The 25,759-nt window shown below is 33.2% G+C and overlaps 2 protein-coding genes across 3 annotated transcripts in view; one reads left to right on the forward strand and one right to left on the reverse strand.

Moving 5' to 3' along the window:
* Window positions 1-6,508: 6,508 nt before the first annotated feature.
* Window positions 6,509-16,140, reverse strand: LOC123704284 (importin subunit alpha-5-like). The gene is made up of 11 exons (XM_045652595.1): window positions 15,774-16,140; window positions 14,139-14,289; window positions 13,590-13,737; window positions 13,054-13,135; window positions 12,052-12,269; window positions 11,217-11,308; window positions 10,226-10,404; window positions 9,386-9,579; window positions 8,382-8,553; window positions 7,867-7,968; window positions 6,509-6,721 (listed from the first exon to the last, which is right to left on the reverse strand). Exons 1-11 carry the CDS (start codon window positions 15,834-15,836, stop codon window positions 6,590-6,592), a joined length of 1,533 nt encoding a protein of 510 aa, XP_045508551.1. The 5' UTR covers window positions 15,837-16,140; the 3' UTR covers window positions 6,509-6,589.
* A 997-nt stretch (window positions 16,141-17,137) lies between these two features.
* Window positions 17,138-25,759, forward strand: part of LOC123704285 (homeobox protein PKNOX2-like) — a 47,621-nt gene continuing 38,999 nt past the window's right edge. For both annotated transcript variants that reach the window (XM_045652596.1, XM_045652597.1), the window contains exon 1: window positions 17,138-17,446. The gene's annotated coding sequence lies outside the window, so the exon portion shown is untranslated. The remainder of the gene's footprint in view (window positions 17,447-25,759) is intronic.

The following is a 25,759-nucleotide window of genomic DNA, read 5'->3' on the forward strand; positions in this document are numbered from 1 at the left end:
TAACCAAGTAGTAACCAAGTAGTAACTATAAATAACTTTTTATTTTTCTATTTTTCTTTTTAAAATATCCGAAATCGGTATATGTGAATTTATTAAAACAGAATAAAAAATGCTTTCTTATGGAAAATACATTTTCTCCATAGATTATGAGTAACTTGTAAGTAGTCTTACAAATGAATTTTAAATTAGTTGAAAAAATATGATTATTATAATTTTACCTGACTTTATTTAAATCTATTAATAAATATATTTTTTAAAGCGAAGTTCGCTCTTGAAAAAAATAAAGCTGACATTAATCTAAAGATCATAAGCATCTTTTTTTGTTATAAATGTTTTTTTTTTTGCATTATTGAGACCCTGTCTTTTACTATGGTCATATTAAAATGCTAAAAATGTACCTAGTCTGAATTCATTTTTAAATGTGATATCTTTGTGATATTTTAGGTTTAAGGGATAAGAACGGTAGTAATTACATAAAAATGTAATACTTTTCTATGTACTTAATTTGACTGTGTTTAATATGATAATAAAGGCTTTTGTAATAATTACTCATGTTTTATTTCATTTTTTATTATTTGCCTGGAAATGTTGTGTATCTTGCAAATACAATGATGATAAATATTAACAGATTATGAACTAAAAGTTACATTTTGTTACCAAAATATATATTTTTGAGTAAAAGTCGGAAGGATAAGAGATGAATCCAATTTAATATTTTAATCTAAGGCATATGTAGGTACCTACCTAAAGCGTTGGCACGATTTTTCCTGTGATTTTTTTAAGTCGTCCTTAATAGCCTTAAAAGTAAATAAACATTTTTGATTGCGTTAACCCACAGAACAGTAAGAACATAATAGAAGTGCGATGTGGGCGTGGCCCACGTGTCACTAGTAAGGTAAGATCACCTAACTCGCTCTCAGTTGTGCGCAGAAAAATATTCGAGTCGGTTGTCAACTGTCAAACCTTATTTCCATATTTATTCATTATTTAGAGCGTGTTGTTCTGTATTAGAGTGGAAAAATGATAGCAGACGAAATAATATCAGCAATCGAGGCATTTCATACCATCGGTAAGTCTTATTTTAATTTATTTTAAATATATTTTATGTTACAACTTCGCTTGTCGTAATTTGTCAAAAATTTATAAAAATATTAAGTCAAAATGAACCTTAATCCATAAGAAATAAGTACTAATATATATTGAACAGCAAACAGGACTTTCTGGAATATTATTGAAATAAACAAACGAATGTCGGATTAGTGATGCATGTGGCGCATATCGACAGTATCGATACTTTAGAAAAGACAAACATTTTAAATATTAAATTTTATTCTATTTTTCCTTAGCTTTCATTTGTCCTATTTATTTATAGATTTTCGAAAGAGCCTAATTTAAAAGAGAAATGGATAATAAATGCAACGTGACGAGTTAACTGGATGCCGAACAGCAATAAGCAGTCTAACAAAGGCCACCGATACATCAAACCTACGGCAGTTCCAAGATTTAAAATAATGCATATTTTCTGTTTGTTCTGTAAATATAGATTTATACTATTCTATTCCGTTTTTTATTTAAATATAATAATATGAAAAGACGTACTTAGTAGTAATAAACATACTCCAAAATGTGACACATTATCCTATACTCATATAATAGAAAGAAAAAAAAATGCACAAAAATATATTTATTTGTGAATTATCGATAACAAGGCTGACATCCCTTAGAGCATAGCATCAGGTTAATGTCAAGTTAATGTCATTAATTTAGAGTGACACAAATTTCAACCTTATCTTTATGTGTAGAGGTTCAAAGTTATATGTATTGAAAACCAACGCCATCTGTTGTGGAATAGCTGAATGTTTTCGAATTTGGAATTTCTGAGCAAAGTGAAACAAAACAGCTAATATACCTAGGGATGTTATACTAAAATAAACCGTAACTTGGTTCGTTAGGGTACATATTGAAATGCCGAATTTATAACCTAAGTTAGTTTTTACTCAAATTACGCTGTCCAATCAAAGGCATAGTTTACTTGTAGTGTACTGTATAACTATCGGTTTAAATGTGTGGGTTTGGCGACACTGGTTTTCATACTAATGATGACATTATAGCACTTCTATTATGTTCTTACTGTTCTGTGCGTTAACCTCATAGGAGTTATCTGGAGTTATCAATAAATGAAAGTTATGAATTGAATAGTCGAAGTAAATGTAAAAAAAAACTGGTGTATTCTTTAACCATTACACAATGGGTATGTCAATTTCACTGATATTTTTATATTAGCAGGATTTGTTAAATAATTTATTTCATCACGAACTCTAAGCAGTCGTAAAAACAAACCAAAAATCGTAACGTGAATGGCGTCCTTACTGATCAAATCAATATTTTTTAAATGCTAGCAACACAAACCATATGTCACAAAAAAAATTCGTTTGACATTGACAGTGGCACAGTGAATAATCAAAAATTTCGCAGCTTTGTTTGGGAAGCATAGAAACTGCAATTCATTCATTGAAAACTATTTTATTCTATTTATAATTGCAAAAATGGCTGATAAACAGAAAGTCGATCTCGGTCTACTCGAAGAGGATGATGAATTCGAAGAATTTCCCGCTGAAAGTAAGTATCCGAACATAATAGAATACCATACAATTCGATGTTTTTTATTAGTTTCTTTATGAAGTTTTTATATTTTTTTAACAGATTGGGGCGCAGAAGAAGCTGATGATGAAGACGTGTCCGTGTGGGAAGACAACTGGGAGGATGATATTGTCCAGGATGATTTCAACCAACAGTTAAGGTTAGTATTTGCGACAGGTTCATTTAGACTTAAATTATGCGTCGATCTTATTATGCGTCGGCTTTATATAAAATAAATAATACTAGAAACTGAAGAGGAAATAAGAGGACTATATTCATTGAGTAACAATGTGAATATTCTTAGGATTATTAAACTAGCTTACTTGACTAGCTTATTTGACCCAACAGACAAAACCCTGTTTTGCTTATAGCTTAATTGGCGACTCGGTTTTCAAATGTTATTGAATGCAATACTATATATTTCGTTCATAAGATTTGTCTCCTGCCAATATTAAGCACAGCAAAAAAAAATATTTGATATCAATCCAGCTATTCATGTGTGATGCAATGACCAAGATAACATTGATTATCCATAGTAACTCAGGCCCCAGAACCACAGACACAATAGATAGAATCTATTGTGTCTGGGACCGATCGGGCCGCTTAGGGCTCAATGGGTTAAAACTATACACACTTTCCATCTGTTATATAAAATATAATTGGTATGAATCTAATATAAAATATACAAACCTAGTTTTATATTTTATTTATATATATTTATTTGCTTGCAGGCAACAACTGGAGAAGCTGAGGGAACAAAACAAAGGATAAATTCCACTTACTCTTTAAGATACATACATTTATTTTGTCTTTATATTTAAGAAATAAAAAAAATTAAGTAATCAATGTTGTTTTATTTATAACTAGCTTTCTCTAAAACCTTATACTAAAACCTTCCTCTTTACTCTGTCAATAAAAAAAAATGGCATCAAAATCTGTTACATAGTTTTAAAGATTTAAGCATACATAGGGATAGAGAAAGTGACTGTTTTATACTATCTAGTGATTATTAGACCTAACTCAATATCCTATTTCAAAAAGACTGGTAAATCAGGTCATAAATTGCTCAATCATAAAGCTGATTGCTGAAGAGTTTGTTTGTTTCTTTGAACGCGCTAATCTCGGGAACTAGGTACTGGTCCGATTTGAAAAATTATTTCGGTGTTAGATATCTCATTTATCGAGGAAGGCTATAGACCTATATAATAAAAATAATACTTATATCATCACGCTACGACCAACATGAGCGGAGCCATGGGGGTGAAACCGCGCGGAGCAGTTAGTAACATATATACAGCCATTCTCCATAATCTAATAGAATGTAGATTTTACAATAAGTATAATATAAGGAAGAAGTTAAATAGACTTAAAAGAACTAAATATTAATAATTAATTGATAAATTCAGTTTGAAATATCTCTGTTCAGTCCATAAAAATGTTGCATAACACAAATAAAATTATTTATCTTCTACATAATCATTTAACATTATTTATTACAATGAAACTATTACATATTTCCAAAAAAAAAGTTAGTGATTTCATCTAACAGAACATCAAAATTAGTGTATAATTATCATAGGTACTAGAAAAAAAAAACCTAATTCGTATACGAAAAAGTTACGGATTTGCATTTGAACACTTTACACATCAGAATAACACAGGTAGATAGGGAAGATATAGAAATAATATTTGACCTAATGTATGTTAAAAATGAACCAACTGGCATGACACAACATACTATATTTATATCAAACAAAATTGAAATGAATGTGTGACATGAGACATATTATTTACATCCCATTTTCATATGCTCTGAATTGAACTGAACCGTAAACTTCTGAACCAATTTTTAAGATATCGATAACTCAGAGTAAACTTTGTAAGCGTGTTTGTATCTCTCGGATAAAAAGTTCGTCACTATTAAAATATGTATAGTGAAATAGACTGACAAGTGACAATACTATTAACGCTATAGCTATTACTAGCGGTCCGCCCCGACTTCGCCTGTGGTACATATTTCGCAATAAAAGGTAGCCTATGTTCTTTCTCAGGGTCTAAAGATTATTTGTGCCAAATTTCATCAAAATCGGTCCAGTACTTTATGAGCCTATTCATTACAATCAAACAAACAAAGTTTTCCTCTTTATAATATTAGTATTAGTGTAGATAACAATAGCAAGGAATGTTGAGAAATGCTGATTAGGCTAAAGCATATCGAAATATCATTACTAGAGCTAGTCATGACTGTATAGCACCAATAGCACTTCTTGCGTGCTTCTTGCATTGATCATTGATCAAATTAAAATACATGTGTGTGTATTTCCTATTATGCAAATACTTATGAAAGGTTAGCTCATAGCTGTTATGTGAAATCGTGCCACCTTGTGGATTATGTTATAGACATGTTATATTATGTTATAGATTTGAGCTTTTGAGTGTTGTTTCTTCGTCTTTCTTTCAAGTTTCACGTTGCAACAGAACTATTCCATACCTTAGTACCTATTCTACATAATTTGTGTCTGGAAACACTTGAGACGGTAAATTTTAAGCTAGATTTACCAGTGTAAGGGTCAACTCACACCAAAAGAGCGGCGAAGCGCAGCGCAGCGCAGCGCAGCGCGGCGAAGCGCGGAGTAGCGGAGACCAGCGACTTCTCGAGCATTCCAGCGACTTCTCGAGCAGTCGCGGGAATCCGCGCGCCTTCCCGCGATGAATTCACGGGTCGCTCTTTGCGCAGTTCGAATGCTCGCGCGCACAGACGCGTGCGGGGAGCGGGCGCGAGGGGCGGGATATTGCCAGCGGCCGCTCGCGAATGCTCGAGCATTCTCTGGAATTCCCGCGACTTCTCGCGCAGTCGCACGGTCCGTCCGCTGGAATTCCACGGAATTCCAGCGGCGCCGCGGGCATCCGCGCGACTCGTTCGAGCTTCTCATGCGATAATGAGTATTATAGTAATGAAAATAAAGTTAAAATTCATATGACACGGAAACTGCGCTCCGCTTCGCCGCGCTTCGACGCTCTTTTGGTGTGAGTTGACCCTGAATCGTCAAAAAACTCATTTCCTTTTATTTTTTAGTTTCCGATAGATGGCGCTATACTAAAAAATGTGATAGGTGTTTTTTCTGCTGAATAATATTGTGGCATTTCATGTGTTTTCATAGTGTTCATAATAATTTCAAAAATCAGTCAAGTACAATAGTCTGTTTGGAATTTAAAAGTTTGTATAATAAAAATATACATTATTATTATAAATAAGACGTGATAGTTTTAAGGTAGTCAAAATTCTTAGTCAGGGATGGCAAATAAAAAGCAGAAATATATACTGAAAGATATTTATTCACTAAAAAGTCGTTAGAGTCCAGCTCTTTAAAAGTATAACCCGTGCCAATAATGAATTTAACAAACAAGCGAAAGAGATAGCATTATTCAAATTGCATATGTGCGAGTGAGACAATTGTTAAATAATTTTTTGGCACGGATTATATTGATTTATTTTTATTACACAATATGTACTTATATACTAATTTCTTATATAACTATTAGGAAATTGATTAAGAAATCAGTCTTTAACAAATATGGTAAATTATTTTTCGACATTTTTAATTTTAACAAAAATAGAGAATACATGAAAATACTATTTCAGAATAAAACGGTGCATTCAAGTTTTCCATATTTTGTGAAATTTAACCGAATTTTTATACATTTTTTTTTTTTGATAGTGAAAGGATAAAATACACAAAACATACTTAGGGCCGATTTTTCAATCCTTGGTTAAAATTTATCCGTCCAATAAAGTATTACACGAACATTTTAAAATGTCACCTGTAAACTGTCAAATGCGGACAATTAGAATATTTTGAAATGGTAGTTACGTTATTCGATGTAGTTTTAACCAAGGATTAAAAAATCAGCCCTAAATGTATAAATTAATTAGAAAAACAATTTTAAACTAAAAATTAATATTTTGATTAGCGCTAGTGACACCAAATTTGAATTCATCAGTTGTTTGGTCAGGTTGTGCGGTTTGGTCGTCTTGATCTTCGAAAAATGTATCCAGAATGTGTAGAGCTTTTTTGTATATCTGAAAAATGAAATAAAAACATATTAATATTTCTTAATATATTTAAAACTAGCTGTGCTCCGCGGTTTCAAAGAAAAACTCGCATAGTTCCCGTTCCCGTGGAATTTCCGGGATAAAACCTATCCTATATTACTAGTGGATAATGAAGCTTTCGAATGGTGAAAGAATTTTTAAAATCGTTCCAGTAGTTTATGAACATAATATTCATTTCAATCAAACAAACAAACAAAGTTTTCCTCTTTGTAATATTAGTGTAGACTAGCTGTGCTCCGCGGTTTTATTCGCAGTGCTCCGCTCCTTTTGGTCTTAGCGAGATGATATATAGCCTTCCTCGATATTCCTTCCTCGGGCTATCTAACACCGAAAGAATTTTTAAATCACACCAGTAGTTCCCGACATTAGCGCGTTCAAACAAACAAACAAACTCTTCAGCTTTATAATATTAGTATAGATTAATATTTTTAACACGAGTATATTAGCTTCACCTGTATATTTGTATGTAACCGACTCCTTTAGACTCGATTTTGATCCACTTCAAACGGACAGATTTAATTCAATTAACTTTGTACATTTATCAAGGATCGGTGACAATACAATTATTTCATGAGTTAAAGCCTGTTTTTTTAACTATATTTATAAATATAAATTTGTATTAGGTTTCCGCCCGCGGCTTCGCCCGCGCAGTCAAAGAAAAACCCGCATAGTTCCTGTTCCCGTGGGATTTCCGGGATTGCGTCATTTTTCCGGGATAAAAGTAGCCTATGTCCTTTCTCGGGTATCAAAATATATCCATACCAAATTTCATGAAAAATGGTTCAGTAGTTTAGGCGTTATTGAGTAACAGACAGACAGACAGAGTTACTTTCGCATTTATAATATTAGTATGGATTTATTTAATACCTATTAATATTTAATATTATGCGGTCCTACTAAAAATAGGATCGACTACGCCATATTGTCACGTCATAAATATTAAAATAATAATGCTACTTATATTAAAAAGTTTGTAAGAATGTATGTTTGTTACTCTTTCACGCGAAAACCACTGAACAGATTTTGATGAAACTTGGCAGTGATGTAGCATAAACACCAGTATGACAAATAAGCTATAGAAATACTTGATTTTTAAAATTAATTATCTATACCTGTTCATTTTCATGCTCCTGTAGGGCTTCTATTTTGTCCAAAGCGCCTATTTCTTCCAAACGAATACATAAAGGTTCCACTTGGCCATATTTCGCTGCAGCCTGTAAATAAGTCACTACATAGTATAAAACAAAGTCGCTTTCTCTGTCCCTATGTCCCTTTGTATGCTTAAATCTTTAAAACTACGCAACGGATTTTGATGCGGTTATTTTTAATAGATAGAGTGATTCAAGAGGAAGGTTTTAGTATATAATTTATTAGGGTTTAGACAAAGCGGGCGAAGCCGCGGTCGGTAAGCTAGTTGAATAAATAAATGTTTGAGTTTAATATGTCAAATGGTTGGTTATTGACTGATTTTGTCAGATAAAATCAGTCAATAAGGATTTTGACCGACGCCCTCAGTTAATAATCTTATTGACTAATTTTACCGGTCAATAAGGTTTAGGGTTTTGACTGTAACATATAATATAATTACCTGCACGAATAAATATTTGAGTATGTATGTAAATATTACCTGCATCAAATTAGTGATTCCCTCCAACACCACAATGATAGCCCTATGGTCTGGGGACTCCAATAGATTGCAGTAGGGCTCCAAAAACCCAGAGGCAACTAGCGCATCCAACTGGGCCGGGCTTCCCCCTAGACAGAGGTTGGTTATCGCCCAGGCTGCTTCTTTTTGACATCTGTAAAGAAATTTTTTTTTGTTTGTCTTAGTATGATGATATATAGCCTATAGCCTTCCTCGATAAATGGGCTATCTAACACCGAAAGAATTTTTCAAATCGGACCAGTAGTTCCTGAGATTAGCGCGTTCAAACAAACAAACTCTTCAGCTTTATAATATTAGTATAGATATAGTTAGGTATAGGTATGGCTCCAAAAACCCAGAGGCAACTAGCGCATCCAACTGTGCCGGGCTTCCCCCAAGACAGAGGTTGGTTATAGCCATCTGTAAGGAATTTTTTTTTTTTTTGTTTTTTTGTATGTTAGATGTGTGTCTATAGCATATAGTATATAGCACTCAGAAATCATGTAGCCAACGTGAAAGTTTAATTGAAATCGGTTCAGTAGTTCCTGAGATTGGCGCGTTCAAACTTTTTAGCTTAGTTTTTTGTGAGTGTAGGTGCTGTAGCATTCCCTTGTCTACGGTTAGTTGGATCTTTTCCACGGCTTGTGTGAGTTTGCGAGTGTGAGTTTGTGAGTGTGAGTTTGCGAGTGTGAGTTTGCGAGTGTGAGTTTGCGAGTGTGAGTTTGCGAGTGTGAGTTTTAGAGTGTGAGTTTGCGAGTGTGAATTTGCGAGTGTGAATTTGCGAGTGTAAGTTTGCGAGTGTGAGTTTGCGAGTGTGAGTTTGCGAGTGTGAGTTTGCGAGTGTGAGTTTGCGAGTGTGAGTTTGCTAGTGTAAGTTTGCGAGTGCAAGTTTGCGACTGAGTTTGCGGGTGTGAGTTTGCGACTGTAAGTTTGTGAGTATGAGCTGCTTGTGAGTTTGTGAGTGTGAGTTAGTGAGCTCTACTCACTTGACGTCATCAACCCCCAACACGTGCACCAAATGCTGTAACATCCCCTTGTCCACGGCCAATTGGATCTGCTCTGAAGTACCAGCAAGTACATTGCTAACGGCCCAGGCTGCTTCTTTAACTAGGGACGGCTTCCCGCAGTGAAGCAGGGATGTGAGATAGTCCAAGCAGCCTTCGGATAGACATCTGTCCGTCTGTAATGGAAGATTAGTAACATTAATTAATCTATAGTAATATTATAAAGCTGAAAATTTGTTTGTTTGTTTCGCCCATTTATCGAGGTATTTCTATGTATGTATTTATGGTGAATAAATGATTATGATATGATTAATTTATTAGGTTTAAGACAACGCGGGCGAAGCCGCGGGCTGCAGCTAGTTAAACTATAATTAAACCAAACATTAATATTTTCTTTATTGTTACTCTATGTTAATAATTTCATTTATCCCAAAACTTAATGTTTTTAACATACAAATCTTCCAAGAAGTAACTAATGGACAAACAGAATAATTTTTCATTTATTTATTCGTAATCATACAGCATTACAGTAGTTAAATAACATCCTACTAAACTAATATTATGAATGGCGAAAGTTTGTGAGAATGTGTGTGTGTTTGTTACTCTTTCACGCAAATACTACTGAACCGAGTACAATGAAATTAAACACACATATAGAGGGTAACTTGGATTAACACATAGGATAGGTTTTATCCCAGAAATCCCACGGGAACGGGAACTATGTTCTTCTTTGGAAACGCGGGCGAAGCCGCGGGCGGAAAAGTAGTTTCTTAATATATTGATACAGAATTATGAGCCAATTAAGATGTTGATTTTATTTACCTGTTGATCTGATCCAGTCAGCATGTTACCCACAGCCCTCAATGCTGGGGTCCTAACGGCTGGTGACTTATGTTGTAGTAACTTTATTAGACGACTCAGCAAGTGTGGGGTCGTTTGGACCACCTCTATGCGTTCGTTGGGCCCGTCTGTGAGGTAGGATAGTGCCCAACATGTGTCAGCTAGAAAAAAATATTTATTCTAAGTAATTTCAAGTCATACCACTAGAAAGAGTGAAAAAGAGTATATTTATACAATACAATACAATACAAAAAGATTTATTTCAACCAAAACAGAACATACACAATATTAAATCAAATAATACAATAAAGAAAATAACAATAATAGAACATGATATACAACAAGTTTTTAAACGACAAGAACAACAAGTGTGTGTGTGCGTATTGGCTACAAATAGGCCCTGGCTCAGCATATTGTTGTAGCAGCATGCTGCACAACGCTGATAATTCTGCCAGATACCCAGAAGAATAGTTTGCGCCTCCAATCAAGTATAAATAAATATAATAAGATAGATAGAATAATTAATTATAATAATATTTATTTTTAATTTTTCTAAAATGTCATATCTCGAAAACATAGCGACTTTTAGTAAGCTCTCCAATTACATTTTTCTGATACGAGACATTGTCTTCTATCTCCAGATACCATTCATTACGCCACACCCTGTATATGATCTTTCCCCAACCCCAATTATGACAGTAATTGGCAAGGTATGGACCACATCTATGCGGTAATGTAAATTTTAACTTTAAATAATATAGGTAAAGAAGGTAGGATAGGTAGGTTGGTCCATCTATTTAGTGGAATAGCCATTCAGTCTACTGAATGCCCAGCGATAATCAATCCCCAGCGTTGAGGGCTGATTCAATATCACATTCAGTCCATGGCAGTTAAAATTAAATTATTTAACAAAAACGTCTGAAAAATAAATATTTTAGAAGTAAACTTTATAAGGTTAGTAAAATAAACTTACCTAAAACTTCCTGGTCTGAAATATCCAATAATTCAGCGACATACGGCAAAGCTGGGGAGACGAGCTCGAATATCACAAGAGGATTCTTATTTCTGTAAAAAAATATAAAAATAAATAAAAAATTAAGAAACCCACTTTCCTAAGATAAAATTATTATTTTATAAAATTATTATATTATTAGTAATAGTATTGTCATTGATCCGTGATAAGTGTACAAAGTTTGAATTAAATCTTTCCGTTTAAATTGGGTCAAAATCGAGTCTTAAGGAGTCGGTTTCATACAAACATACAGGTTTAAGCTATTAAAAGCGTCATAATGACACGACAAAAATTGCTAAACGTCCACGCGGCAGTTTTCAGTTTATTAGCTGATGTCTTTGGGGTCACTGTATATCTCAAAAAAACGCAAAATATCTACTCAAAGATATACTCACCTATAAAAAATTGCTAAAAATAGCTATATGCCAGGAAGTACCCCATGGGATAGTACCACATCACGTGGTTGTGCCCCATCGCCCGCTATCATTTTATAATCACAAAAAATCCCAAAAAAGCTTCTAAAAAATGATACTAACCTACGAAAGATGCTAAAAATCGCACAAAAATACCAAAAAATCTACAAAAAAACGATACTAACCTACAAAAACTACTAAACGTCCACGTAGCAGTTTTCAGTTGAATTGCCGGTGTATTTAGAGTCAAATGGGACAATAGGGCAGGAAGTGCCCCATGGGATAGTACCCCGTCACGTTGTTGTGCCCCATCGCCCGCTATCACTTTATCCCCCAAAAAAATCGTAAAAATCCCAAAAAAGCTTCTAAAAAATGATACTAACCTACAAAAGTTGCTAAACGTCCACGCGGCAGTTTTCAGTTGACTTGCCGGTGTGTTTGGGGTTAAATGGGGCAATAGCGCAGGAAGTGCCCCATGGGATAGTACCACGTCCCGTGGTTGTGCCCCATCACCCGCTATGTTGCCAAGTGCCCAGGCACTTTGCTCACCTACAACACCACCTTGAGCTAGTAGGGTAACTAGTTTTGGTACGGCACCTCCCTGGAAAAATTCATCATTTAAAATTTTACCTTTCTCTCAGTTGTTGCCTGGCAGATATCACTGGACAGTGATAAGGCTGCCTTATTTTTATTTCATGTTGTATTGTTACCTTTATATACTTGCTTTTTACATAATAAATAAAAATATTGATGATGTTTTATTAAATCTGTATTATAAAAAATAATAACATGCTAGGATAAACTAGAACAATCTATCTATATTTACTTACTAGCGGTCCGCCCCGGCTTCGCCCGTGGTACATGTTTACGTTTTCTCTACATAAGAACCATCCTCGTACTTCAAGGAATATAATAAAAAAAGAATTATCGAAATCGGTTCAGCCGTTCTCGAGTTATGCGCTTACCAACACATTGTGCGATTCATTTTTAAATATAAAATTAATTCTACTTTTCTTGTTTTTAATTACTAGATTTGTAGTAGCTAGTAGTTTAATATTATTAACAAATAAAAAATATAAACAACTTATGTATTTAAAAATGAAAGACTCTTTATTTATATCATATAATGTAAGTAATAATATAATGAAACAAATGCCATTTAGAAATTATATTATTTATCCCAAACACAGTAAATACTCGCATAAATTCAAACAAGAAAACACAAACAAATGGTTGCCTGGAAAAAATCGCTTTAAAGCGATAAGGCCGCCAATTTGTACGGTGAAGATTCATTTTGTATATTGTTGTATATTTATATCTGTGCATTGTACAATAAAGTGTTTTTTATTTTATTTATTTATTTTAAACAAATAAAAAAAACTTACATTTATAACCGCTAACGTATGTTCATGGGTTCCAGAGGCAATGTTAGTTATGGCCCAGGCAGCTTCAAACTGCAAGTCTTGGCTGAAATCAAATATTGTAATAAGCGTAATTAAATATTGATAATTTAAAAGATGCTGTTTAAAAATTAAATTGGATTAACTAACTACTAACTCGATTTAACTAACAGGTAAATCTATACTAATATTATAAAGCCAAAGAGTTTGGTTGTTTGAACAAGCTAATCTCAGGAACTAATGGTCCGATTTGAAAAATTCTTTCGGTGTTAGATAGCCCATTTATCTAGGAAGACTATAGGCTATATATCATCACGCTAAGACCAACAGGAGCGGAGCCATGCAGTTGAAACCGCGAAGCGCAGCTAGTAAGTTATAAAAATTGCTTTTGCGGGTTCATAAAAATAAATATTTAAAGAATTGAAAGCATATATTATTTTAGAATCAACTCACCTCCTCTCTCACACAGCCACACACTCACACAAACACTCACTCACACTCATAATTTTCTACCAACTTACCAGTCATCTCTATCCAGAGATTCCACCAAAGGTCTGATCACACCAGCCTCCACCATAATGGATATAGGTGGATTCTGTTCCTTGGAGAGCATTCTGCGGGCAGCGCGAGCTGAGGTGGTCTTGATTGAGAGGTCTGATGATCGGAGACCTGGAAGATTTATGTTATGTGTGAAAATAAGGGTAAATTATAATTAAGAGTTTAAAACATGTACATAAGTTTTCAATTAAGGCAGATAAATAATAAATAAAACAAAGTTTAAGTTTGTTTATATTGTGTTATACTACTATTCCTGTTAAAATTAAATGTAAAATTTTGTATGTTTACTTGTTTGTTTGTAACACCTTCACGCAAAAACTGCTGAGTTGATTGTCATGAAATTTAAATTAATACATAGGATCCTGGAACTATGTTTGTTTGTTTGTCTTTCATGTCGCAACAAAACAATTTTATGGTACTATGATGTTTGTGTTTTAACAAAGCTATTCCTTTGCCTTTGCAGGCAGGAAGTTAGTTTTAAATAAATAACATTTTTAGTTGGTAATACAAACCCTGAACGATCTCCGCTGGTGTCATCAGCTTCTCTGTATCGTGTATCTCCTCATTGGCCTCCGGGGACATGGCCCGTCTCTTGAGCAGCTGCTCATCTCTCGCTTGCTTGCGGAGCGTGATGCTAAGCTCAGCACGTTTGCGACGGAGATCCTTTGAAAATAAAATTTGTTTTGATCATAGATATGAATGTTGTTTCTTTTTGCGATGCCTTTTTTTATTTTTTTAAGTGGGGAAATTGTGCATAGATATCCATGGGCCTCGGGGAAGGAGCCGTGGTTTATGTAGGATTATTACCAACTAAGGTCCATCAAGCCACTTTAATGATGAAACAGATTCCTTCCCAGGTATAGAGTAGAGTGAGCATTACAACTCGACAACTGCTCTTCAAGTAGTGTAAATTGTCTTTTCTTTAATAAGGACATTTTTGATATGTCTACTAATAAATTAAGTTTGTATTTTCCATGTTTAAGGTTGTATTTTGTTATTAAGTAGTTACAATTATAATAAACTAGCGGTCCGCCCCGGCTTCGCCCGTGGTACATATTTCGCAATAAAAAGTAGCCTATGTCCTTTCTCGGGTATCAAAATATCTCCATACCAAATTTCATGCAAATTGGTTCAGTAGTTTAGGCGTGATTGAGTAACAGACAGACAGACAGACAGAGTTACTTTCGCATTTATAATATTAGTATGGATTCAGTAACAAACCAATTTTTATGTCATTCTTTGTCTATGTATTCTGTTACTCTAAACATATGAATAAACTAGCTGTTGCCCGCAGCTTCGTCTGCGTGGAAAAGATAAATATTCATGCATTTCATCCTCGATTTTATCCCCTTGTGGGTAGAATTCAACAAAATCCTTTATTAGCAGACACCTACGTCCTAACATCTACCTGCATGCCAAATTTTAGCCCAATCTGTCCAGTGGTTTGGGCTGTGCATTGATAGATCACAATTCAGTCACCTTTGAGTTATATTTAGACGAATGAAAACACTTTATTGGTACCAAAACAAGGAAACAGTGTGAAAGGACACAAATAGTACACATACACACAAAAAAAGGCAAGAATCAATTGTATACAATTTTATTATCCCTATGTTAAGAAATTCATAATCTTTATCTTTGTTTATACTTTATGTGATTATTTTTATAGATATAAAGTTATTTTAAAAGCTAAGACAAATTTAATAATTTGTCCTTATATAATAAAGTGCTAAGGCAGCATGGCAAGCACATTTGTTATTAATTTTAAATATTTTCTAAGTGATTCATTATTGGTTTTTGATTTCATTTTACAGAATATTTTTAAGTAGGAAAGTTTTTCAACTACCTACTTAAAAGAATAATCTAAGGTGTAAATTTTCTCCTTCATACAATAAATCTTATTTATTTCATATAGTAAGGTTTGATTAGGTAAATAACATTTAAACACTTAGAAAGTTCATGTAATTATATAACCAAAGGCAAGGTACAAGATTGTTTTCAATGTACATGTAGGTACATATGTATATCATATTCATGGTTTAATATTGTAATTATCATAATAGTAGTTACAAACTTAATTAAAAACAGAAAACATTAAAATAATGAAATAACTCAATAGAATTTAACAGCAGTTTTTAAGTACTCACATTAGTTCCCTGCCCAGTATTTTTGTACGCAGACAATCTCGATGTATGAGTCTTCTCAGCCATTGTTATAAGTTATATAAATATTCTTATTATGAAAATTTAAAAGTAAAGAAACAAAGTTTTATCCGACGACCACGTAGGAACAGGTGATATTCTAAACGGATAAATTCAAATTACAAAATTCAAATTTTGTACAGTGTTACCAGTATATCTGTCTTATATCACAGACTATTAATATATTCACTGACGTACACTTTTTTACAAGTTTACCAATATATGGTATTTTTTATTTTTTTTAATCATAGAATATTAACGACATAAAGTAAAGAAAAACGGTGTTTTACAGAAATATTTAGTTTAAAGAAATTATATCAATATCAAGTTATATTAAGTTATTGGTAAAATAATATACAGTATGTTAAATTTAATTAATTCAATTGTTTTTTAAAGTCAAGTATACTTGTTTTTTTATTCATAATATTAGAAACGTACATAGGTACTCATTACATTCATTATTAAAATTTCAAATTATGGGTGCATCGATGCCTTGCTATTTAGACATTAAAATATAATAATCGATTATCGATTATATTATATCGATTGAGGTTTTTACGGTACGTTGACATTCTTCAACATGTTTTTTTTTTCATTGATAAAATATATAAATTAAAGTTACAATATGTCTTTTGCATGAATTTACAATGCAATCCTAAGTAAATCATGATAAAATAACAACTACAAAATATAATCATTAATAAAAATTAAAAACGTTTCTTTATATTATTAATTTATGAAACTAAAAAAAGTGTATTCCAATTTCCAATCGTATTACGAAACAAAAACGATGTTCGAAAAGGAAAACGCTGTAAAAAGAACACTTATTACATTTAACTTCATTATTAATCAAACTGCATTGCGACTGCATAGTAGTACCAAATTAATGCAGCGGAGACGTAGATCTGAAAAAAAGAAAATACTGAATAAAATAAAAAGAAGTAGGAGGCGCTTTTACGACAGATATTGAGTGGTGGGACGGGCTTAACATGCGCAAAGAACTTTTACTTGAAATTATTACTAGGTAATGCTATAATTAACCTGTGTCATGACCTACACATTCATCTAACCTCATAATACAAAACGACTGTAGATTAACGTTATTAAAACAAGTTTACAAGCTATCATGAACATATAATTACGCAAAACGTTACGCCGCTGGGCGTGACATCACAAATCAGTCCAGTCGTGTTGAAAACAACACGTCGATTAGCCGTCTTTTTCTAAAATCTCACGTTAAAGAGAGAGGAACGATTAAACAGGCTAGCGATGATCGTATTCTGTCGAGGGTGTCGCCATTTTCGTTTTGACGAATATTGACAGCACAGCAGACAGACAGTGGCGCGGTGGTCGACGCAGCGTCTACCAGACTATTTTTATTTTGAAAGTGAATCGTTTTTAGTGAATTAATTATTTAAAATTGGAACGCATCATATCGTTATCATTATTACTTTCGTGTGTTACGTGTTTCGGCAAAACACGTTCATAATACGTCAAAATTGTAGTTTTCAGTGCTAACCTTCTTTTTTTCTTAGTGTTTTTGAGATGCAAGACGTGATCGATATGTGCAAGATGTACAGATGACTCTGCTTTATTCTTTTCAGCGTGTTCTTTTTCTGGTAAGTTGATATAAAACGGTTTATATAAGTGTATAACGTTTGAAAAATAATTATTAAATAGTTTATGTCATACATATTATGTGATAATTATTGTATCCACAAAGAATTTATGATATTGTAAGTACTTAACGAATTTGTTTGATAAGACTGTGTATTCTTTGTTGCGGTAGCTCCAGTTTGTTTACGAACTGTCACGGGCAGTACGGCCTAAGATATATAGCCTGGGTTGGCGACTATGCGTGGGTATTGTTCAAAGAGAATTGAACTTTCGGTGGGAGGCATAAGGTCTAAATTAGACGTGAACAGAGTGTGATAACAGCCCGTGGAATTAATTTATCACACGCCGCGCTTGACAAGTTGAAAACATAAATTCGACCTTGGCACACCACGTGGTTTATTGTGCTTTCTTTTACGACTTTATAGTTTATACGGTGTGAACTTGTTAATTTTGATATGGGGATGTTTTCTTTTTTTTTTGTTTAAATTTATGGGTTAGGTACCTACACTTAAAATATTGAGAACCGATGACAATTAATGAATTAAATTTGACATTTGTCCACTTTATTTAATCGAAATGATAAGAATCGATTTTCTTTAATTTTTTGTGCTGGTAATTGTGTGAAATTTTTAATGCTTTTTGTTTTCCAATCCAAATCCGAAATCCGATTTCCGATACCGATTTCAGAAATTTCTAAAGATTAAACAAAAAAGAAAATTGTGTGAAATTAATTATTTCAAATATATTTTTCGTTTAATATTTTATATTGTACTAAAGTGGATTTTAAATTTAATGTGTCAGTCAAATTCGTCAATCAAAACGATTTTGGGTAAGTGTAAGAGAAAATATTATAAATATATAAATTTCTCGTATGACTGATTATCTTTTGTTTTAAGATATATTATAATACTAATCACTACTTTCATTATGTAAAGTGAAGTTAATTAATTAAAATTAAGTTTTCATGTACCCATGTATATTGTATATATGCTTAGCATATATTAACCAATAATTGGTAAATAGCAATTTATTTAATAAACTTATTACCTATGGATAAGATTATAGCAGATAACATTGATAAACAATAATCCTGTTTTATGTGTAAAGTAAATACTTTATTAATTTATAAAAATAATAAATATTCCAGGAAAAAATAATCTATTTTTACTTTTAACAAGGAAACATTGTTTTAAACTACAGTAAAATAGAAATTCATAAAACCAGTTGTAGGTTTGCAAGTATATATTATTATGGCATAATTTCAAATATTTGAAAAAAATTACATGTACTTAATATTATAAATGCGAAAGTAACTCTGTCTGTCTGTCTGTTACTCAATCACGGCTAAACTACTGAACCAATTTGCATGAAATTTGGTATGGAGATATTTTGATACCCGAGAAAGGACATAGGCTACCTTTTATTGCGAAATATGTACCAAGGGCGAAGCCGGGGCGGACCACTAGTATACTATAATATATTGTACTAGCTGTCCCGGCAAATGTTGTTCTACCTTACTCTTCATCACTTAGGGTTATGAAAAATAAATGTTAGCTGATTCTCCGATCTACCCGATATGCACACAAAATTTCATGAGAATCGGTCCAGCCATTTGGAGGAGTATGGTAACTAACATTGTGACAGGGGAATTTTATAGATTAGAAGATATTATACCTATACAATATTTCAAAATAAATATTGTGTTTTTTTTTATCAGTCTCTTTTTGATGTGACTCATAATTCATATATGGCATCTTACAAACAAGTATACTTCGCCTTTAATTCATAAAATCTACAAGAAAAAAAGAGCGTGTGTGGCGAGCACACGTGTCAGAAGTGAAACTTCTTTGGCAATATTCAAAGATACCAAAATCGTCGCCTTACTCCATGACGTGACGGCATTGCTATGACGCGACATTCAAATTTTACTCTCAACGCGCCTAAAGAAGTTTCACCTCAAACATAATTTAAAAAACTATCCTATTACTTAGTTTTTTTATCTAAACACGCTAAAATGAAAATAATGTAATACTAAACTTATTTATTTTAATTCACTCAGGTATTTTTAAAAGTTCATTTGTTTTAGAATTACTTCTTATATTTAAATAAGAAATGAATTTTATTTCTATTCCTTACTAGAGTCTGTGATTAAATTTCAAAATAAATAATGTATTCAAATCGCGAGGGACTGGAACATGCTTCCTGAGTCTGTGTTCCCCGATGAGTACAATATGGAGCTCTTCAAGAAAATAGTGAACAGGTACCTTTTAGGGAAGCGTGCTCCATCTTAGGCCACATCTCAGCTTTCGATCAGGCGAGATAGTGGTCAAGTGCTTCCCTATCATACAAAAAAAAAATTATTAAACAGAGATTGTATAGTACATTGATGGGTTGAAGGTGTGATTATTTAATCTTTGATTATTTACTTATTCTGTTATGTAGTATATCTACACTAATATTATAAAGAGGAAAACTTTGTTTGTTTGTTTGATTGTAATGAATAGGCTCATAAACTACCGGACTGATTTTAAAAATTCTTTCACCATTCGAAAGCTACATTATCCACGAGTATTATAGGCTATATTATCACGCTGAGACCAACAGCAGCGGAGCCACGCGGGTGAAACCGCGCGGCACAGCTAGTTGTTATACTATAATAATATTATAATATTATGTACTTGGTTCCTATAAAATGTGGAAAGGAATTTGTATGTATTGGAACGCTAGTGCCTTTTTTTTAAATTATCTTAGCCATAAAATATTAAAAAAAATATATTAAGATAATGTGAACTATTATAGAAAATAATATCACACCTGTTTCACTGATTGATCTTCTTTATGAGCTAGTAAGTTTTTTGATCCATACTTTTGTGATCTTGAGACTTACGAAGAATGACGAAGCCACAGAAAACTGATTACGTTTATATATTTTATTTAAATTATTATTTTATTACACACACATACACACAAACACATGCGCACACACTTTATCAATAATGATTTTTTCTATTTCTAAAAATTGATGTGAATGGAGTGTACCTTCACGGAACTTGCAATTTTACATATTTAATAGATACTAAATTTGTTGTCACGGTGTTATAATTTCAACAGCAAAATAAATTAATCTTAATATAGTATATTATAAAGGCGAAAGTTTGTAAGTATGGATGTATGGATGTTTGTTACTCTTTCACGTAAAAACTACTGAACCGATTACAATGAAATTTAGCACACATATAGAGGGTAATTTGAATTAACACATAGGATAGTTTTTATCCCGGAAATCCCACGGGAACGGGAACTATGCGGATTTTCCTTTGTAAACGCGGGCGAAGCCGCGGGCGGAAATCTAGTAAATCATACAACAAAAGTCTAGTAAACAAAATACATAAAACTTTTATACATCGCTCTATCTATTGGTTAAAACTGCATCAAACTCCGTTCACTAGATACCTACTTAATAACGTATAGTAAATTAGTAAAACCCCCTTATACAATATACATAGCTCTTATCTTTTGCTTTAAACTGCATCAAAATCCGCTCAGTGGTTTATTAATTTATCGTCAACAGATACACGGTATATTTTGTTTAATTACTCCGTAGGAAGCTCATATGACCATGATTTCGCGAGGTTAACAAGCCTATACGTTATACATATAGATACACATAGGACATATCTTGGTAACTAGTGTAAAACAGATTGATTCGATCATTCGAGTAAAAAACATTAAAAAGAGATCATTGAAAAACGGTGTGAAATTGTTAAAAACATTGTGTCTTACATGTTGATGTCTTACATGTCACTTTTTAGGGTTCCGTAGCCAAAATGGCAAAAACGGAACCCTTATAGTTTCGTCATGTCCGTCTGTCCGTCTGTCACAGCCGATTTACTCGGAAACTATAAGTACTACAGTGATGAAATTTGATGGGAATATGTGTTGTATGAACCGCTACAAAAATATGACACTAAATAGTAAAAAAAAGAATTGGGGGTGGGGCCCCCCATACATGTAACTGAGGGATGAAATTTTTTTTTTCGATGTACATACCCGTGTGGGGTATCAATGGAAAGGTCTTTTAAAATGATATAAAGTTTTCTAAAAAACATTTTTCTTAAAGTGAACGGTTTTTGAGATATCAGCTCTCAAAGTCGTAAAAAGTATGTCCCCCCCCCTCTATTTTTATAACTACGGGGTATAAAATTCTAAAAAAAATAGAGGTGATGCATGCTAATTAACTCTTTCAACGATTTTTGGTTTGATCAAAGTATCTCTTATAGTTTTTGAGATAGGTTGATTTAACTGTAATTTTGGTTAAGTTATTGTGCTTACACTGAAAACGATGGCTGAACCTTATAAGATAGATCAAAAAATATACTACAGTATTGTACACCTTTAAAAATCCGCGATGATATAAAATCTTTATAATGTAGGTACTTTTTACGAGGTGTATAAATTGACATAATAAGTTTATTATATTTGCTGCTACGGAACCCTTTGTGCGCGAGCCCGACTCGCACTTGGCCGGTTTTTTAATATAACTAGCTTTCTGACGGCGGCTTCGCTCGCGTTTTCCAAGGAAAAGCCGCATAGCTCCCGTTCCCTTGGGATTTTCGGGATTAAACCTATCCTATGTGTTAATCCAAGTTACCCTCTATATGTGTGCTAAATTTCATTGTAATCGGTTCACCAGTATTTGCGTGAAAGAGTAACAAACACACACACACACATCCTCACAATTAAAAAGTGGAATTGTAACGATGAAATGTGAATTTGAAAAATAAAATTTAGCATACATATAGAGGGTAACTTAGATTAACACATAGGATAGGTTTCATCTCGGAAATTCCACGGAAACGGGAACTATGCGGGTTTTTCTTTCAAAACACCGGCGAAGCCGCGGGCGGAAAGCTAGTAATTTATAATAATAAATTTAGTATTTAGTAGATAAATTAATACTACTGTATTATTACACAAAAAAACGGGGTTAAGTTATGGATTTTATTTATTTATGGACTCAAAACTTTGAGCACTTTTTGCTCGGGGAAAATCTTATGGGTTCGCGTCACCGCAATGCTAATATGAAATTTTAATTTTTTTGTATTAAAATTTTGCGTTATTAATTTCACTTCTATCGGCAGTCCTTATAATTAATGATTACTTTTTATAATATGCACTTTTTCCTATTATTACGATATGAAGACCTGAGTTGAATCCCTATTCACTACGTAGAGTAAGTGCGCCAATTATGGACTGGTTCCGTAATATGGACTACCTACATTTCTCGAAAACTATCAGTCGTAGGTAGGTATCGGTCTCCGAAAACTGAATACCACCGCACCAGAGCCTCGCTAGTCGTTTGCCGTTGGGCAGAGAGCGCGTACGCATTAATGGCAGCCATTTTTCGTTTTTGTCATCGCGCGATGTAATTTTTTAAATAAATTCGTAAGCTCATAACTTCATAAAATATTACTGTTTGGAAAAGTGAATTATACCAGGGGAAAGGTGAGTCGCTTTACAATCATTCATAATAAGTTGATATATCTAATAGTTTAAAATAATTTTCTTAGCAACAATATTACCCTAAAAATGTATGTGTATTATAATATGGACCACCGGCATGTTTTGAATATGGACTAGTGGTCCATATTACAAACAGTTTTATTTTAATTTATTTAAATTTGATTGTTTAAGGATAACATCTACAAATACAGACAAACATGGGATAAGGAGGCAATGGCTAATGCAATTAAAGCAGTAGTGGGGCCTTCTAATGACCCAGCGCGCGATATAACGACACCAGTTGATATAATTCCTGATAACCCGATACCTCAGCAAAGGGCTGTTGTAGCTGAACCCGATAACTGCTTACCTGAGACAAAGGCTGTTGCATCTCCCACACCTTAATCTGTAACTGAACCATCACCCCAGACCCGTTGATGGACATCATGAAATGCAAATGCATAACCAGGAGTGTCAACCATGAATGATTCAATAGTTAGTCCCTCTACATCATCTAAATCATATTTTTCGTCAAAAGTGTTTCAGCCTATACCGCACTTAAAGAAAACTGTCAGCAACAGAGGAAGAAAACCTACCAAGCCTACAATCTTGTCATCTTTTTTTCAATAATTTTGTACCAAATTCAGTATGGTCCATATTTAAAACCATGTGGTCCATATTTTGTACACTTTTTTCTAATGTACAATAATGACATATTTTAGAAAATGTTGATTATTTCTAAGATGTTAATGTTCCCTAAGAATTCTAATATTTGATTTCGTTCCTAAATAACTACCGAACCTTTTAAAATATATAAGGCTGATTAATCTTTATAATTCTGAGTTTTATTACAAAAAAACCTTATGGTAGTCCATAATTGGCGCACTTACTCTAGTATAAAACGAAGGTGCTTTCCGCCGTCTATGTGTCTGTGTGCTTGTCTTTAAAATTACTCAACAGATGTTAATGTTTTTTTTTAAATGGCTAGATAGAGTGGTTCTTGCAGATGAAGGTTTTTTAGTATTATATAATTTGTCATGTTTTCTACAAAGCGGGAGAAGCCGCGCGCGGAAAGTTAGTCACAACTCACACTATAGTCACAAATAAGATTGGCTATAAGTCTATAAGAGTGCCATAGACAGTCCATAGCACAGATTACTAAATATTGACTACGTTATAGTTCGATATTTGCCCTAAGGCACTACGTTCAGCCATCTGTTCTTTATAATGTTTTTAAATCATTATAATAACAGTAATACCACCTTCACTAGGTATTAAGGTAATTATTGATTATACACTTTTCGTTAATGGCCCTTTCTAATGGCCGGTTAACGAATTGTTAAAAATGATGTAGTTCTGTCTTAATCTTGGTGTGGATAATATTCATGTTCAAATTGTTAAAACTAGACTAAATTACAAAAGGACCATATTGGAGGCACAAGCTTTAAAATAAAAAAAGAATAACTAATCAAAATCAGTATAAAGCTAAGAGGTAAAAGAAAAGAGTCAAAAGAAATGTTATTATTTGAGCATTATTAGACCTTAGAGATAAATCTTTCTATTCATACTAATATTATAAAGCTGAAGAGTTTGTTTGTTTGTTTGAACACGTTTGTTAATCTCAAGAACTACTGGTCCGATTTGAAAAATACTTTCGGTGTTGGATAGCCTATTTACTGAGGAAGGCTAAAGGCTATACTATATATCATCACGCTAAGACCAACGGAGCGGAGCCACGCGGGTGAAACCGCGGAGCGCAACTAGTTTACAATATGTACGTATTTTTTTACCTTTAACCCATTGAGCCCCGAGCGGCCCGATCAGACCACGACACAATCTGTGATTCCGGGGGCTGAGTTATTAAACTCAATCAAATTAAGAAACAAAAAAAAAAAAAACTATCAACCCGCCAAATATTCGTAATTCAAAAAAAGAAGGCTTTGTGTCTATGCACAGATAACATATTGCTTGTGTAAAGAACTTTTTGAATCTGTAATTTTTTGCATTTCGACCGACACGAGGACGGCTTAAACTCGGGGTAATTTAATTAAAACTTTCCAAATATCTTTCGATAAGTGTCTTCGAGACATGACGGTATTATTCAAGATCAAAGGGCAATGAACTGCAGCCCTGTGCGAATTATAGCAGTTAGACTACATTTTGACATTGGGTAAGGGCGAATATAATACGACATTTGAATGCTTATTCTAATGTAGGTATTTGTCTAGTATTATTTTCTTCGTAAATGGAGATTTTTTTTCTAAATATCTGTGAGGACGTTTTGTTTAATATGTTGGCAATAATTGCTATGACTATAAATGTTTATCTTGTAGGATAAGGATAAAAGTCAAAGGAATAGATACCTACTTCATAGATTATAAGTTTTTGATGGAGTTGACAGTCGAACGTAAAAGGGATAGTGACTTAATCTTACGGTGCACTTAGATCAAACGATCGAATGCTGATTCTGACCCCACTATGTCAAATTCTTTTAGTGTTAACAGACGTAGAGCATTCTTTCGTTGTTCTTAGTGCGTTCGAATAGATTCGATGCAATGTTCTAATACTGAACAACACTGAAGAGTTTTCGTCTAGCTCTTGCTCTATGTTCGTTTGGTCTAAATGCACCGTTAGATGTCTTATTAAAAAAACAAACTGTAGAACTTACAAAGCTTATTTTATCTTGAGCTTTGAGAATAACTTTTTTTATAATCAAATAGCCAATCGAACTATCGTTTGTTAGCAAGGAGTCATAAATTATGATGCACACGTTTCGTTTCGATTCGTTCGAATATCGAGAAGAAATAATGAAC

This window comes from Colias croceus, chromosome 29, assembly GCF_905220415.1.
Source record: "Colias croceus chromosome 29, ilColCroc2.1".
Lineage (NCBI taxonomy): Eukaryota > Metazoa > Arthropoda > Insecta > Lepidoptera > Pieridae > Colias > Colias croceus.

What these genes read in the sequence shown, in the direction of transcription:
- LOC123704284 (XM_045652595.1), bottom strand. Translation starts at nt 15,836, where the DNA reads ATGGCTGAGAAGACTCATACATCGAGATTGTCTGCGTACAAAAATACT. An exon ending in ATACGTTAGCGGTTATAAAT is followed by an intron (nt 12,270 to 13,053) that starts GTAAGTTTTTTT and finishes GAATTTTTCCAG; the next exon opens with GGAGGTGCCGTACCAAAACT. An exon ending in GAATCACTAATTTGATGCAG is followed by an intron (nt 7,969 to 8,381) that starts GTAATATTTACA and finishes ACTTATTTACAG; the next exon opens with GCTGCAGCGAAATATGGCCA.